General features: G+C 33.5%; 1 protein-coding gene across 1 annotated transcript; it reads left to right on the top strand.

Annotated features, from left to right (window-relative positions):
- The first annotated feature begins 1981 nt into the window (after window positions 1–1981).
- MCM6 (minichromosome maintenance (MCM2/3/5) family protein) lies at window positions 1982–8590 on the top strand. Its single transcript, XM_022045837.2, has 18 exons — window positions 1982–2185; window positions 2309–2461; window positions 2587–2712; window positions 3081–3243; window positions 3366–3559; window positions 3665–3860; window positions 3951–4025; window positions 4838–5067; window positions 5157–5271; window positions 6090–6164; window positions 6244–6384; window positions 6506–6709; window positions 6813–6974; window positions 7053–7108; window positions 7201–7313; window positions 7404–7511; window positions 7837–7967; window positions 8063–8590. The coding sequence occupies exons 1-18, from the start codon at window positions 2109–2111 to the stop codon at window positions 8177–8179; spliced, it is 2436 nt and encodes an 811-aa protein (XP_021901529.1). The 5' UTR covers window positions 1982–2108; the 3' UTR covers window positions 8180–8590.
- Window positions 8591–17335: the final 8745 nt, after the last annotated feature.

The following is a 17335-nucleotide window of genomic DNA, read 5'->3' as shown; positions in this document are numbered from 1 at the left end:
ATAGACTACTGTATCAATTAGTTTTGGAAGTCCATAAAAATCGATTTACGCACTCATGACTATTTATAAGTTGTAACTAAAAGTGTTTTTCCCTTAAGACTATATACTAGTCTAATAAGTATAATACTTCATTTATCTACTTTTGCACTAATTATTTAAAATAAATATTGTGATTTGAAATTTGATATAAATCATAATTAACTATCTATATAAGTGAGCAAAATAATTGAAACATTCTCTCTATATCCAGGCCCCTTTAACAATATCAAATTACTAAAATATCTTTACTCATTTGAGGCCTTCCCTTAACAATTTTAATTTAGTTCAAACTATATTATTTTGGTCCAATAATTAAAACTCTTTAGTTATTTGAGCTTAAATAGGATCCATTTAGACACTTTAAGTACGACTAATTAATAAGCTCATGAAAATAAATAACCCTTAATTATTTCATCCTAAATTCAGTGTAATTTGATTAAATATTTTAACTAGTTAATTTAGATCCTTAGTTGACATAGCTCTTTAGTAAAACTCTTCAATCATGTTGATCATAACATCAATTAATCTTATTAATTGGATTTTAAGATTACCTAGATAATATAACATGCACTCAATTACTCAAAAGTAGATAATTGAAGTATTATACTTATTAGACTAGTATTTAGTCTTAAGGGAAAAACGCTTTTAGTTACGACTTATAAATACAAGGAAAATTGTTAATCAAATAATAATATAAAGAATTTCTAAATACTTTAGCCATCTGATCACACACCAAGGGACCAAAAAAATCAGTATTAATTGAAATAGATTTTTTTAAACTAGAAATACAACAAAAGATAAGACAATTATCAGTTTCAATTTGATTTTTTAATTAGTAAATTAATCTATCCACTTTGATGTGAATCGGTTTACTTAGAAAAGTACCTGTTTGGTTGAAATTAAAACAATTTGTTCTTTTATCCGAATATCTTCCTTTAATTAATTATCGGTGTATTATTTATTGCTCGTTCTTATTTTCTCCCTTAAATGAGTAACAACAAAGTCTCCTCTTATGATTTCTCCTTTTTCTTTGATGGAGAATATGCATCTTGAAAGAAAAATGTTACAAATTAAGATAAACTTTTTATATATATTTTTGTATCAACTCATATTAACGAGGGTACATATAACAAAAAGTCTGACACGAATACTCATCCTTATAAGAATAGATAAATATACTAACTATTAAGGTAATGGATTATTGATATATCATCATTGCCTACTTATCTAAAACATAACTAAAAAAAGAAAAAAAATAAATAGAAAATAAGAAAAGGTAAAGATGGTTTTATGGTGCGAGCAACCACTAGAGAAAATAAAGAAAGAGAACTAAGCTCTTGGGAGGAGATTTTTGTAGTGTGAATTTTTAGAATGATATGTTCGACAACTTACTCATTTATTTCTTGTCAAATATGCTGAAAATAAAACTCGAATATAAATTGTTAATTTTGTAACGAATGATATAACATTCGATGTAAATACTCTTGATAATCATATATTCAACTTGTGTGGATAAAAATTGCAATCTTTTTACAATATTATATGTAAATGATATTATTAAGGATGAAACTTTTTCTTACCTTTCTTGCTACATGTACATATATATATATATATATATATTTTTTTTTTCTTGTTTAGTGTTTTATAAAGAAAAGTGGAGCTAGGACGAGCCAAGAGAGAAAGGAAGAAGAAATAGAAAAAAACTAATTTAAAAAAACGATTACAGTTAAAATTAATAAAAATTATTAACCGTACTTTGTACAATTTATGAAAATGCAAAGTTTAATTTAATATAATTTAATTTAGAAAAAAATAGACCACGGTGCTTCGGTTTGTTTCATACCCGATGAGCCCAACCAAAGTCCGGGGGTTTGACAAGAATGGAGTCGGCCCACTGAGCCCAACAGAATAAGACGTTTGCTTTGGCGGGAAACACCTCCATTTTCCCGCCAGAAATGGAAGCTCCGAAGTGGTAAGAGAGTCTGCGTAGTTGCTGCAACGCCTCTTTTCTGCAATCAAAACAAAGATAAGAAGGATAGAAACCATAGTTTTGGTTAAAGGTGGAGAAAATGGAAGCATTTGGAGGATTCTTCATGGATGAGAAGGCAGTTCGAGTAGAGAACATTTTCCTCGAGTTCCTAAAGAGGTTTCTCCTCTTTGTCCCCGTTCCTTTTTTCTTGTCAAACAATGAATTAGTCTCGTAACTCGGTCCGATTCGTTAAATCATTATCTAATTGTTTCTTCCCTTTAATTATATAAAATGATTCAGTTTTAGGTTAGATCCAAACATGCCTGAATCGTACTACGAGGCGGAGATAGAAGCAATGAGAGCCAATGAATCATCGACCATGTTCATCGATTTTTCTCACGCAATGCTCTTCAATGATATTCTCCAGAAGGCCATCGCCGATGAGTACCTAAGGTTCCTTTTTCTAATTTTTAACTTTCATTTTTCTAAAACCCTAAATCTCTGTTTTTTTTTTTTGACCTCTATTGTTCGTGGATTTGGTTGGTTTCGATTTTTCTAATTTTCTTGTAAATGTCAAGGTTTGAGCCGTATTTGAAAAACGCCTGCAAAAGATTCGTCATGGAACTGAAACCCACCTTTATCGCGGATGATAACCCCAACAAGGATATTAACGTCGCCTTCTACAACATCCCTTTCTCCAAGCGGTAATTTTCAGGAAATTTTCCTACAAATTTAAGATCTAACTTTACATCGTGATTGATGCTGAAATGGTGGCCTGACTTTTTTTGTATGTTTGTGAATTGTGCTAATTTTGACGTTGTTTAGCAGGGCATATGGCACCTTCTTTTTTGCTCGCTTGATTTCATAATTAGTGTCAGTGAGCTCAATAATCTTTTTCTTCTGAGAGCATTACTTATGAGCTGCTCCGGATGTTGCTATTTGCACTTTGATTGAACTTTAGGAAACTCATGTTACATTATTGTTTGCTCATTACTTTCCCTGTATGGTTCTATTGAACTGATTTCAGTGGCTGAAAAATTATCATTTCTCACTGATTCCATGTATTCCTTAGGTTGAGGGAATTAACTACAGCAGAAATTGGGAAACTAGTATCAGTTACAGGGGTCGTCACACGCACAAGTGAGGTCCGACCAGAACTTCTCCAAGGAACTTTCAAGTGTTTAGAATGTGGCAGTGTTATAAAGAATGTTGAACAGCAATTCAAATACACAGAGGTCAAACAAGCATATTTGTTTATTTATTTATGTAGGTTTTATTTAGACGTGCTGCAATATTAGGATGTATAATTTTTACTCTTTTATTGATAGTTATTTCTGTTGTGATCACTGTGATACAGCCTACAATATGTGTGAGTGCCACATGTTTTAACAGAACAAGATGGGCATTACTTCGACAAGAGAGTAAATTTGCAGACTGGCAAAGGGTGAGAATGCAGGAGACTTCTAAAGAGATACCAGCAGGCTCCTTACCAAGGTCACTAGATGTTATACTCCGTCATGAGATTGTTGAACAGGCCAGAGCTGGAGATACGTAATATTTCTTAACATTCCTTCATTGAGTAATCTAGATATTTTTATGTTTTTCCCCTCTATTGCATGAACTTATATCCTTATAACAGTTTGAATGTGATTGCAGGGTCATTTTCACTGGTACTGTTGTCGTGATACCAGACATATTGGCACTGGCCTCCCCAGGGGAGAGAGCAGAATGTCGTCGAGAAGCTCCTCAGTGGAAGAATTCAGCTGTTGGACAAGAGGGTGTACGAGGCCTTCGAGCATTAGGAGTGAGGGATCTTTCATATCGCCTAGCCTTTATAGCCAACTCAGTGCAGGTTAATGAGCAAGTGACTGTTACCATTAACTAAATCAGAACTTATGATGGATATTTGATGGATTGGCTAAATTTATAGTTTCTTTGATAGGTTTCTGATGGTAGGAGGGATACTGACATAAGGAATAGAAAGAAGGATGCTGAAGAAGATGATCAGCAGTTCACGGTTAGTAATGGTGCACTGTTGTCTGCTACTTTTGGAAATGATCCTTCACTCGATTTAACAAGTTAGATCACGATCAATAAATATTGCACATCATTTCATGTCCTAAATTTTTTTATATGTTTCCACGCACAATAGGATCTTTCTTCCCTTTGAGATGTTTCAGGCAAAAATTTGGGCTAAAAACTGTAGAGACTAAAACTAATTAACAATTTAGAAAATGCAAATGAATTTGTTAGATCTTATGTTGTTGATCTTATGCTATGATACATGACTATGTTCATCAACTGTCATGGTCATTCATAATTAGCTTGATGGTTGTTAAATCTCTCCATTTTTTGTGAATGGATTTACTTTAACTTATTGATGAATCTTTTCCTCATCATCCTCTTACATATGAACTTAGTTCCCATCAAGCACCTAACAATCAAACTGGTAAATTTGGTAAGCTGAAACTTGTATATTTTGGCAAGCAGCAGAAGACAAATCCAATAACTGGGATGCATTATAGATGGTTCATCAGTACATATTCACCCACATTAAGAAAATAGAATAAAATCTCCTCCAAGAATTATTTATTTGTAGTTAGGTCTTTTTCATTGGCTGTATTTTTATTTCATTTTAGCATGCCTCATAGTTATATCCCTTTTGGATGGAATTTTTTTTGTCAGTGATCCAAATCAACATTTGCTCTTAGGTCTAATTTGGCTTCAGATACGCAGTTTTAACTGTATCTGCTTTTATTAACTGTCTAATAAGATAGCTGGGGAGCATTCTACAGATGCCAAAAGTTATTAACTGTTCTAAATTGGCAGGCAGAAGAACTAGATGAAATTCAGCAAATGAGGAACACACCTGATTTCTTTAATAAGGTTGTTGATAGCATTTGTCCAACTGTTTTTGGTCACCAAGACATCAAGCGTGCAATCCTGCTTATGCTCTTGGGTGGTGTCCATAAGTTTACTCATGAAGGCATCAACCTGAGAGGGGACATTAATGTTTGTATAGTTGGAGATCCCAGCTGTGCGAAGTCTCAATTCCTCAAGTATGTTATTCTCACTCAAACTTGTCTTTGTATTTTTTCCTATACGTTTAGCTGGCGGGACTCACCAGTGCTGGCATTTATTTCTGTAGGTATACATCTGGTATAGTTCCCAGATCTGTCTACACTTCTGGTAAATCCTCCTCTGCTGCAGGGTTAACTGCAACTGTGTCCAAAGAACCAGAAACTGGAGAGTTCTGTATCGAGGTAAGCTTCGATATATTCTGTCCATGCATTCATTGAAAAGATTTCTTGACTTTGGTGTAAGACACCAATTCACTAGCTTACAGGGCCAACAATGCTGCATGCTGATTGACAGTTGGCATTGATAGTCTTTCATCCATGGTAGGAATTCTTATAGAAAGCCGAATAATTTATTCCCTATACAACCATTGTTAAATTTACTTTCATTAATCTTCCTGCCAAAGATAATGTGAATAGCTTAAAACATTCACAGTAAATCATCAGATCCAGGATGGATTTGAATATTTAATTACTGCAGCTTGAGGTAAATTCTCAACTGAGAATCAGAAATATACCTCGAGCTTCAAGCTGAAAGAGAATAAAGAGAAAGATATCTAGAGTTAAAAAAATTGAAACCATGTTCAAATGCATAAAGAACTGTGGTTTATAAGAAAAGTTGGTGATAAATCATTCTGTGACAAACAAGAATTGGGGAAGTAGATACAATAAGTCAAACGCCCGAGAAAGAGGTCTATGCTATCAAAAGGAAATGACAAGCTGTTTTGTTTGGATACTTTGCCCAAAATACTTCTATGTACTTTTAGACATCTTAGTTGCTGTGTATTAAGTGGATGACCGTACACAAATAGAGACATCATCGGAATTTCAAGGTTCAGAAATGTAATTTATTTAGGTTAGCATCTATGAGTCAGAGGTTAAGATGAACAAAAATGTAGAAGCTAAAAGAAGGCAAAGAATTTCCTGCATCTTTCGCTGGTCTAACTTTGGAATGTAAGTGTGTGCTTATAGTCATCTGATAATGAAGTTTGATTTATATCCAGGCTGGTGCTTTAATGCTTGCCGATAATGGTATCTGTTGTATTGATGAATTTGACAAGATGGACGTCAAAGATCAGGTGATTTTCATCGTAGGTTCACATGAATCGTCATGTTACAAAATTTATCTGTTGATAATTGATGTACATGGTTGTGAAGGTTGCAATTCATGAAGCCATGGAGCAACAGACGATAAGCATCACAAAAGCAGGAATACAAGCAACTCTGAATGCTCGAACATCAATTCTGGCAGCAGCAAACCCAACTGGGGGACGCTATGACAAGTCTAAGCCCCTCAAGGTTAGATTTCTTCTTTTTACCAGATACTATATAAACATTGCACGTGCACTCCATATTTTCTCTAGTGCTACACTCTGAGAATTTCTTTTGTGGACTAATGTCTCTGATGTATTTTCTCCAGTATAATGTTGCCCTGCCTCCTGCCATTCTTTCGAGGTTTGATCTAGTATATGTAATGATTGATGACCCAGATGATCAAACTGACTACCACATAGCTCACCACATTGTAAGAGTTCATCAGAAGCGTGAAGAGGCACTAGCTCCTGCTTTTAGTACTGCGCAACTTAAACGTTACATTGCATATGCAAAAACTTTGAAACCAAAGGTCCCAGGCTCATTTTCTCTAAAACCAGAATATGGTGTAACCTTGAAATACATTTTTTGTTATATGGTATTTTCCTCCTTTTAATGTAGATATCTTAATGTAGTTAAACTCAGAGGCAAGGAAACTATTGGTTGACTCTTATGTAGCTCTCCGAAGAGGTGATACAACTCCGGGAACTAGGGTTGCTTATCGCATGACAGTTAGGCAGCTAGAGGCGTTGATTAGGCTGTCTGAGGCCATTGCTAGGAGCTATCTGGAAGCTCAGGTGCTTTTTTGTGTTGGCAATCTGACAGTGCACATCAATTTTATGCATATCTTACATTGGAAAGGTAACTTTCTACAGGTACAGCCACGTCATGTTCGATTATCAGCGAAGCTGTTGAAGACATCTATAATCAGGCAAGATTAGAGTTCTCTCTTTCTCTCTCTCTCTGTTTTTCCATGTGAAAATAGGGCTTAATGTTGAGTATGCTTTCTGTTTCCCCATGCAGTGTTGAGTCCAGTGAGATTGATCTCTCTGAGTTTCAAGAAGATAACCGTGACAATACTGAAGGTGCTGATGAAGGAAATGGGAATGCGGCTGAGTCTGTTCCTAGGAATGCAGGTGCAACTATAAATCCTGTTTGACTCCACTTATCATTTTTTTTTTGGAAATTTCTTAATATGGGAACAAATTGAACTGTGATTTGTGCAGAAGGTGGAGCAGCTTCTAAGCTTGTTATAAGTGAAGAATATTTTCAGAGGGTCACTCAAGCCCTTGTCATGCGCCTTAGACAGCATGAAGAAACTGTAAAAGATGATGGTAAACTATATGAACTCTTTGCCTTTCTTGCTTATGATTGAAGTGATAACTGAAAGAAATAAATGGATGAATCTTGTGTACTAATTACATATTCACAACTGTAATAGGCTTCAATGGGTTTCCAAAAAAGAATTTTATGTGTTATAGATCAATCAACAGAGATCATAGAACCCTAGATGCGTAATGCACAGGCCATGGATGTCAGTAAACCACAAAGCATAATCCAACTAGATACTGATCACAAGCATTTGCTGGAGTCTCATCTTTATTGTGTTTGCTTGATTTGTGTTTTTTTTTTTTTTTTTTTCTTTTCTGACATTTGCAGGGACTGGCCTTGTTGGATTGAGGCAGAAGGAACTAATTCAATGGTACGTGGATCAGCAGAATGAGAAACAGAAGTACAGTTCCCAGGAGGAAGTAAAACTTGAAATTAAGAAACTCAGAGCTATTATAGAGGTGAGATCACGTGCATCTTAAGTTCTAACAGCAGACTGGAATGCCATAATTTTGACTGGATGGTGGTAGCAACTATTTGACTAAATGTAATGCAGAGTCTGGTGCGGAGGGAAGGGCATCTGATAGTGGTAGATGATGGAAGGGAAGCAGCAGCAGAAGGCAGAAGAGATGAAAGGATTTTAGCTGTCGCTCCCAATTTTGTGGTAGATTGACATTGACCTGGAAATGCACAAATTATAAGGAAACTGGCATTTTTCATCTGTGGTTCACGGGTGAATTTAGTTAGTGGGCAATGTTTATACATTTGCTAACACCAACTGGGTGACTGGGGAGGTTTGCAATCCGCACAGCTGCAAAGCAAAATGTCGAAGCAGACCAGTATCAAGTGGCGCTAGCCATACTAATTATCAACTTATTTAGTGATTAACAGAATACCCAAAGATGCAAAACTTGTAGATTAGGTGCCCTTCATGTTTTCTTTTTCAGAGATGTATAATATAAAAATTTGGTGCGTGAGTTATGAGGCAAATTTTTTTATTTTTCATGGTCTCTGTAATGTTACTCTTGAGGCTGAATTAAATGTATCTTGGATGGGGTAAACCCTACCTTAGCTGTTGGATTCATTTCGAAACTGGCAAGACTAGGAATGATCAATCGTTTATTGGATTTATTAAGTTGGATTCACATGAAATTAATTTGTTAAAAGAAACCTGACAACACTCACATGTATCATTGTCATTTTGCTTCCCCTCTCTCTCCCTTGGGGAAAAAGATCTCATTTTTCAACTAAAAGGCGGTAGTAATAAAACAGACAGACACCAGACTAATTATTTACAAGACACCAAAATTCCCATATGCCAATAGAAAATATATGCAACCGTAAATTGTCTTTATCTAATTAAAATTCATTCATGTGGTATTTCCCTTAAAATTGTTTTTGCTGAAAAAGTAGACATTTTTCTTTAGTCATTACTCTGAACCACAATTAGGCAACAACATGGAGAAATGGAGGGAAAATATTGTAAGAGAATAGAAGACTGGATAGATTGAGAGAAATAGAGATGAAGGTGAAAACTTTAAAGGAGAGATGCGAAGGGTATTAGATAAACATGAAGATCATAATAATAAAAATAATAAATAAAAAAAAATGTGACATAAATTTATTGTAGAATTATCAAGCTTGTGTAAACTGTTGATTAGAAACTTTTATATAGGTTTTAACTTTGATAATAATTATACTACTTTTAATTTTGAGATTTTTTTTTTTTTTTTTTTTTTAAAAAAAAGAAACAAAGAGAAGAAAAATAATCATTTTCATAAGTGGCTTTGTGAAATTGAATTCAAAATATTTTGGAAAAGCCCTAGTCATTGTAAGATGGCAATTGAATTCATAAGTGGCACCTTTCTGTCTTACTCTTATTGTTTTGCTTTCTTCTTTTGCTATTTTTCTTACTTGTAAACCATTCAATACACAATCCAGACACCGAGCTCACAAACCGAATTGCTACAAATAGTTTCAACACAGAAAAATTTTTAACATTCTATTTACCTCACCTCTCTGGCATGTCATTTGGATTAGCAATTTATTTTCTGAGTTGGAGAGGGTTGAAAATATTGAAGGGCGGCAGGGTTTAGAGAGGAAGGATATGGAGAAAAGAGATGGCATTCGGCTTGAGTTGGTTAAAAGACTAATTATAGAAGAAATTGAGTTGAAAGAAGACTCTAGATCGCGATGGATGAGGAAATGGGACATAAGTAGGAAATTCTTTCACAATTTCGCAAGTCATCATAGAGAAGTGAATTATAGAGAGGAGTTGGAGGTAAAAGGGAGGACGGCTTGTATTCAGAAGACTTCTTAAGGAGGTCCACTATAGAGGAGCTAAATTTTAACTATTTGAGAAATCAATAAAGATTTTTATTTGCGTAGGAATTCTCAGAGGAGGAGATTTATGAAGATATTAGAAACTGTTGCAGGGATAAAACACCAAGTCCCAGTTTTGATATGAGTTTTTTCCAACATAATTGAGGGACTATTAAAAATGATTAATAACATTTTTTAAAGATTTCACAGTGCAAGTTCCTTTATGAAGATCTTCAATTCAACTTTCCTAATCTTAATCCCATTAGTGGAAGGTGTTTAGATATTAAAGATTTCAGCTACTCGATTTGGTGAGTGGTTCTCACAAGATAATAACTATAGTCCTCGCTAGGAGGATGGTTATAGCGGTTAGTAAGGTGTTATAGGACTGGTAACATGCCTTTACATGGGAGAAATGTAGATCTTAGATGCGATTTTATCAGCGAACGAGTTGGTTGATAATATTTAAAAAAAGAGAGAGAAAGAGGTATCTTATGTAAGTTGTATATGGAGAAAGCTATTGCTCATATGAATTTGAATTTTCTATTTTACATACTAAATAAAATGACACTCAGAGAGAAGTGGTGGTCCTAAAAAGGGATGTGAATTATAATCATAATCTATACTGTCATGGTTAATTGTAGATCTTCCCTGTTCTTTAAAACATTGAGATATTTAAGGCAAAGAAATCCTCTTTTTCCTATACTATTTATTGTGGTGATGATAATGAATTACTATTAGAAACTAGAAAAATGGGGTTGCACAAGATTTACAATTGTGTTTTTGGGATGGTGAATGTCTCCCATTTTTCCATGAACCAAACAACAAGGCCTTGCTTTATGTAAGTGTGTATCACTTTGTTTTAAGGTCGCCTCAAGGCTTTAAGATAAATTTGGCAAAAACCAAGTTCGTAATGAATGTGTTAAGATATGAGTTAATTAAATTTATGAGAAAATAGAAGAATGTGGTAGAAAGTGAAGAGGGAAAAATTGCATAAAAAATAAAAGTTTTCTACTGCTGGAAAAGTGTTCAATGACATACACTTTTCATTAATTTCATACATATATACACACAAAGTGGAAGAAAAAGTTTACAGATTTCAACTAATCCTACCAACTCTGATACATATCATAATTTAAGCAGTAAAGTATGGAACTGAACAAAAAACATGGAGCTTTACTCTTATTTGACAGTTATTATCTAAAGCTGTCAATACTAGAAAAAAATAGTAAACATAAAGTCTGGAGCTGAAATGACAAAAAAGTCAAATCCTTGTTCTATGAAAAACTCAATCTTCAACACTTCTCCTTGAATTTTCTATTGAACAAACTAAGTTTAACTCTCAAATCTTCAAATTTACACTTAGGTAAAGCTTTGGTCATTAGTAACTTGATCATTTAAATTGCAATGCACTAAGTGAAATTCACCATCCTTCTCAGCTTCATGAAGAAAATGATACTTCACATTAATATGTTTTATCCTTTCATGGTGAACCGAGTTATTTGCAATTACAATGACAGACTTGTTATCTACACAAATAATAATAGGATCCTCATGCACCATATTAAGTTCATTCAAAATTTTTTTGAACCATATAACTTGGTTTGTTGCTGTAGCTGCTGCTATTTATTCAACCTTAGCAGTGGACTGAATTACCACGTCCTACTTTTTTGAATTCCAAGCAAAAACACCCTAAACAAATGAAAAAACAAATCCTAAAGTACTCTTGCAATCATCTGAATTTTGTACCTAGTCATTATCAGAATACTCTTGCAATCCACCACTTTCTTCTATAGAATACTAATTACCATAACTAGCATTTCCTTTTAAATACTTCAACACCTTTTTTGCTACTCTAAGGTGCTTTTGATCAGGTGAATTCATAAATCTTGATAAATAATTAGCTGAGAACATCAAATCTGGCTGATAGCAGTCAAATAAAGAAGTTTTCCAATTAAAATTTTGTAAGGACTTGCATTTACTTTCTCAGCTTCATCAAATTTTGAAAGTTATTTACTTGCAAAAAGTGGTATGATAGTTGACTTGTAATTCTCCATTTTAAAGCTCTTTAAGACATCCCATACATACTTTCTTTGAGAAAGAAAAATTCCATCATTAAGTTGTTTGACTTTCATATTAAGAAAATAAGTCATTTCCTCAAGATCCGACATCTCAAATTCTGCCATTATTCTGTCACTAGCAAATTATCAACATATATTGACACAACAAGCTGATTGTTGTCATCAATGCCTTTCACATAAAGAGTTACTTCAGTTTTGCTCATCTTAAAACTCATGCTGATAAAATGTGAATCAATTCTAGTGTACCAAGTTCTAGGAGCTTGCTTAAGCCCATATAAGGCCTTCTTTAGCTTATACACATATTCACCATCTTTAGAAACCTGAAAACCTTGTGGTTGCTCCACATAAATCTCTTCTTTCAAGACTCCATTTAAAAAAAGCTAACTTCACATCTAAATGAAACATTTTCTAACTTTTCTTTACTGCAAGAGCTACAAGTAAGCTTATTGTTTCATGTCTTGCAATTGGTGCAAAAGTATTCCCAAAATCAGCTCCTGTAAGCTAAGCATATCCCTTCACCACAAGTCTAGCTTTATGCTTGAGGACTGATCCATTAACATTAAACTTAGTTTTGTAAACCCATGTTACCCCTATCATATTCTTGTTCAAAGGTCTTGGTGTGAGCTCCCATATTTCAATCTTGCAAATTGTGTCAAACTGCTCTTGCATGGTTGTTTCTCATTCAAGATACTTTGAGGCTTCATCAAAGTTAGATAGTTCTATAACTGCTAAGTTACATCTTTCATAAATTTCAGTAAGTGACTCTATTTTTTTGCTAGGAGTATTAGTAATAGGATTTGAATCAACATCATGATCACTTTGTTCATATCAAACTGAATTACATGGACCTGATGTAGACTCGAAAGCAACTGAGTCTTTCTCAATTTCCTTTGTTTTAACTTATTTCTTCTTCTAATCCCAACAAACTTGTTCATCAAATCTTACATCCCTATTAACATATACTTTACCAGAATGTACATCATAAATTTTATAATGTTTGGCTTGTCCTACATATCCTAAAAATATACCAATTTGAGCTCTATCATCCAACTTGGTCCTCTTCATAGAAAGAACAAGTGTATAGCAAATTGAGCCAAAGATTCTCAAATGCTTTGCTGAAGGCTTTGAACCACTCCATGCTTCAATTGAAGTTTTTTCTTTAACTGATATGGTAGGAAGTCTATTAAGCAGATAAACTGAAGTATATGCAACTTCAGCCCAAAAGTTTTTAGTCAACTCCTTCTCTGACATCAAGCATCTGAACTTCTCTATTAATATCATATTCTTTCTTTCTGAGACTTCATTCTACTTAAGTGAATAAGCAACAGTAAATTGCTGCAATATACCACAATCATCACAAAACTTCCTAAACTCATATGAAATATATTTACCGCCATTATCAGACCTTAGGTTTGTTATTTCACATCCACTTTGCTTTTCTATATATGATTTAAACTTTTTAAACATAGAAAGCACATGCCCCTTGCTTGAGAGAAAGTAAACCAAGTATCCTTATAAAATCATGTATAAACAAAATAAAATATTTATTACATCTTAAGGAAGTAACACTCAGGCCCACATACATCAGAGTGGATTAGTTCAAGTTTTATGGTTGCACGAATAACTCCACCAATTGGAAAATTGGTCCTATGCATTTTACCATACTGACAAACTGCACATACTTTTTCTCCACCAGAAACAATAGGCATATCACTCACCATACCATTTTTTGTATCAACTTTAATTCATCAATGTGATCGTGACCAAAACATTTATGCCACAAGCATGTTTCATCATTTTTAACAGATAAGACAATTTGATTCACAAGCTTCAAACATAAAAATAACTATTATCAACCTATTTAACACTCAGAACCACAACATTTGCGGCATCATATACATTACAACAATCATTTCTGAATAAAATTAAATATAATTTATTTTGCATTTAAGCCACATTCAATAAATTTTACTCTAAGTCAGGAATAAATAAGATATCAGTAATAAATTTTATATCTTATTTAGTGTGAATCGGCACTGAACCTTTGCCTTGAGCCTCCACAATCATCCCATTTTCAAGCTTCACTTTGGTTCTGCACTTGGAATCTCGATTAGAAAATAGTCTGTGATCTCTAACCATGAGGCTTGTATAACCATTTTTAGTATACTACATATCAACAGCAAGTACATAAAGATCTTGAATAACCATAAACAAATGGCTCTCTTGCTGCGTTTAATTCTCCACAAAGTTAGCTTGTTGTTACTCAGTAGATTTTTTTTATTGCTGATATGAATTCTGTAATTTTTTATTTCTTTTTGAACAAACTTTTGCAATGTGTGTTATTTTTTTACAAACTCTACATTACAAATTCTTCCAGTATTTGCTCTCTAGATGCCCACTCCTGTTATAAAGCTGTAAACAAAAAGTTTTTCCTTTTTATTGGACTCTTTAAAGTCTTGCTGCTCTTTACTTTAGGCTCAAAAGACTGATCAGCTTCTTTTGAGGTTATAACAACTTAATTTCCTTTTTGTCTAACTTGTAATGCATTTTCTACAACACCATCACTTCTAATAGAAGTCATTTGCTCTTGAGCTTGCAACTTGCTTATCAGCTTAGCTACTGACAGCTTTTCTAAATTGTAAGTTTCTTCAATCACTGAAAGTTTTGATTTAAACTTCTTTGAAAGGTTAATTATCATCTTTTCTATTACTCTTCAATCTTTGAAATTCCCTCCAAGCAATCTGATTTGATTCATCATATTCATAACCTTGCTAGAGTAGTTTTTAACACTTTCACATTTCATCAGCTCAAACTTCCTCTTTAATGTTAATAATTTTACACCCCTCACCTTTGCACTTCCATCATACTCTTCCTTTAAATAATTCCAAGTTTTTTTTACCGTTTTAAAACCAACCAGCCATGGAAAAATATTTCTTGATACAACTGAATAAATAATAGATAGAGCTTTAAAATTCTTCATGGAGCCCTCTCATCTTGACGAATTTGTGTTGATGTAAAATTTTCAGGTACAGGTACCCCAACATAATCCTCATCTACAACAGTTCATAAGTCATAAATAAGCAAATATGACTCCATTCTTACTACCCAATAATCATAATTTTCTCTTGTGAATACTGGTGGTGCAGGTCAGTTCACATTCATGGCCATTTTCTGTCAACTTGATGAAATTTAATCAAATAACAAGTTTGCTTAATTCCTCATAGCCCACAAGAACAGCAACTCTGATACAACTATTGAGATATGAGTTAATTAAATTTCTGAAAAAATGGAAGAATATGGAAGAAAGTGAAGAGGAAAAAATTACAGAAAAAATAATAGTCTTCTATTGTTGGGAAAATGTTCAATGACATACACTTTCCATTAATTTCATACATTTATATATACAAAGTGGAAGTAAAAGTTTACAAATTTTAACTAATTATACAAACTCTGATACATATCATACTTTAAATAGAAAAATATGGAGCTGAACAAAAAACATAAAGCTACATTCCTATTTGACAGTTGTTATTTAAAGTTGTCAATACAAGAAAAAAATAATAAACATAAAGTTTAGAGTTGAAATGATAAAAAAGTCAACTCTTTCTTCTATAGGAAACTCAATTTTCAACAGAATAATATAGAGATCTAAGTTAAAAGGCTGACATCTTGGGGTACAAGAATGTTGATCTTCCTATAAAGTATTTGGACATGCATTTGTGAGCAAAATTTTAAGAGATTTCCATAAAAAACTTGACAATGACTAGATTATAATCGATATTAATAGGGCAAAAGTGGAGTTTGCTATTAAAAGGGAGTCGACATTCATTAAAAATAAGCTACTCAATATCCCTATTTACCTTATGTCACTTAACAGATATCATCTGTTTGTATGAAGAAAGGTGAAATGGCCTAATCAAAAGGGTGGATTGACACTAAGATTCCTAGTGGCGGAAATAATTATGGAGATTCATAGAGGAACAAGGTAGTTATTGATTTAAGAAAATAGTGGGAAAGAATGAGGTGGATGATTTGGGTTAGTTTGCTAGACTCCCAAAAGGATCAAATGGAGCGGGTATGTGAAAAGGAATTTGTATGGAATGGGGAGATTCCACAAGTGTATTAGATGGAGGGTGGAATTAAGAGAGGGAGCGAGATTTCGAGAGGATGAATAGATGTAAGGGAGAGCTTTAGCACAACAATCTCCCAATATTTTATGTATTGGTTTATAACAAGGAGACCACTATCGAAGAGTTCTTGGTCGACATTAAAGACAATGAGATATGAAATATTGAATTAAATAAGAATTTAAATAATTAGGAAATAGGAGAAGAATCCGGCTTTATTAATTCTCTCACATGTATGAAAGTGGATAATAGAGTATCAGATAAACCAATTAAAAAGTTGAATTTGCCAAGCTTATTCTAGGTGAAGTTTTTCTATAATTATTTGAATAACGACGGAATAAAGGGGGTGGAATTTCCTGCTTGTAAGATTTATGAGATAAAGGCAACACCCATGGTGGCTTTCTTCACTTGGGAGGTTGTAAAGAAATGTATTCTTTAGATTAATTGATAACTAGAGGCAAAATTTTTGTGAATGGATGCTACTCTTGTAATTATATCCTTTTATAGTGCTCATTTATGTTTAGGATTTGGAATTTAGCTTATGGATTGCTAGGGGTTAATTACAAGTTCCATTCAGAAAGAATTGTATGCTTGGAAAGGAATCCAATGGGATAAGAGATTAAAGCTTATCCTTTTTGGCCACCTTTTAGGTCATATTGGAGGTAAAGAACATTAGGATTTTTTTGAAGGTACAGTAACTATCTTGAAATATTTAAGGATATTTGACTTCAACCTGATAGCTTTTTTTATTAATGGTCATCTACTAAATTCTACTAAAGATCTTTTGGGGATCTAATAGGCATTCTGATTGAGTTGCAAATCTTTTTGTACATTAATTGCACCCTTTTGGTGCTTTATATATATATATATATATACATATTTCATATTTTTATTCAAAAATGATTTGGAAAATGAGTATTTATGGGAAGTTAAAGAGACATTGTAATATAGGATACCCATTAAGTGGCAACTAGCGGATAAAGTCAATAATTATAATTAAAATTTAATATCTTAACCAAACTGCAACAATCTATTTACATCCGCTCAAAATTTGGTTCGCCTCGGCTCAGCAGCTCACCTCATTTCTGGTGACTCAACTTGGCACAAATGTCAACCTGATCAACTAGACTTGTTTCATCCATAGGAGTTGATCCATAAAACTACAAATTTCCAATGTTTGTTACAAGTTGAGTTTATAATGAGTGAGAGGTCAACTATTCTTGTTGAATATGGAGTCGAAAATTCTAGTATGACTAGAACTTGCGGCGACTTTAATAGTTGCTAAAGTTCTTGCATAGTGTG

This window comes from Carica papaya, chromosome 2, assembly GCF_054855325.1.
Source record: "Carica papaya isolate Zhongbai chromosome 2, ASM5485532v1, whole genome shotgun sequence".
NCBI classification, from domain to species: Eukaryota; Viridiplantae; Streptophyta; class Magnoliopsida; order Brassicales; family Caricaceae; genus Carica; species Carica papaya.
The sequence above is the reverse complement of the archived record's forward strand: the minus strand, read 5'-3'. Positions and strand labels throughout refer to the sequence as shown.

Bases quoted from the DNA above. Each gene is read 5' to 3' on its own strand.
- MCM6 (XM_022045837.2), top strand. From the start codon at position 2,109: ATGGAAGCATTTGGAGGATTCTTCATGGATGAGAAGGCAGTTCGAGTA. The intron at 5,272-6,089 runs GTAAGCTTCGAT...ATTTATATCCAG, and splicing joins CTGGAGAGTTCTGTATCGAG to GCTGGTGCTTTAATGCTTGC. The intron at 7,109-7,200 runs GCAAGATTAGAG...TTCCCCATGCAG, and splicing joins TTGAAGACATCTATAATCAG to TGTTGAGTCCAGTGAGATTG.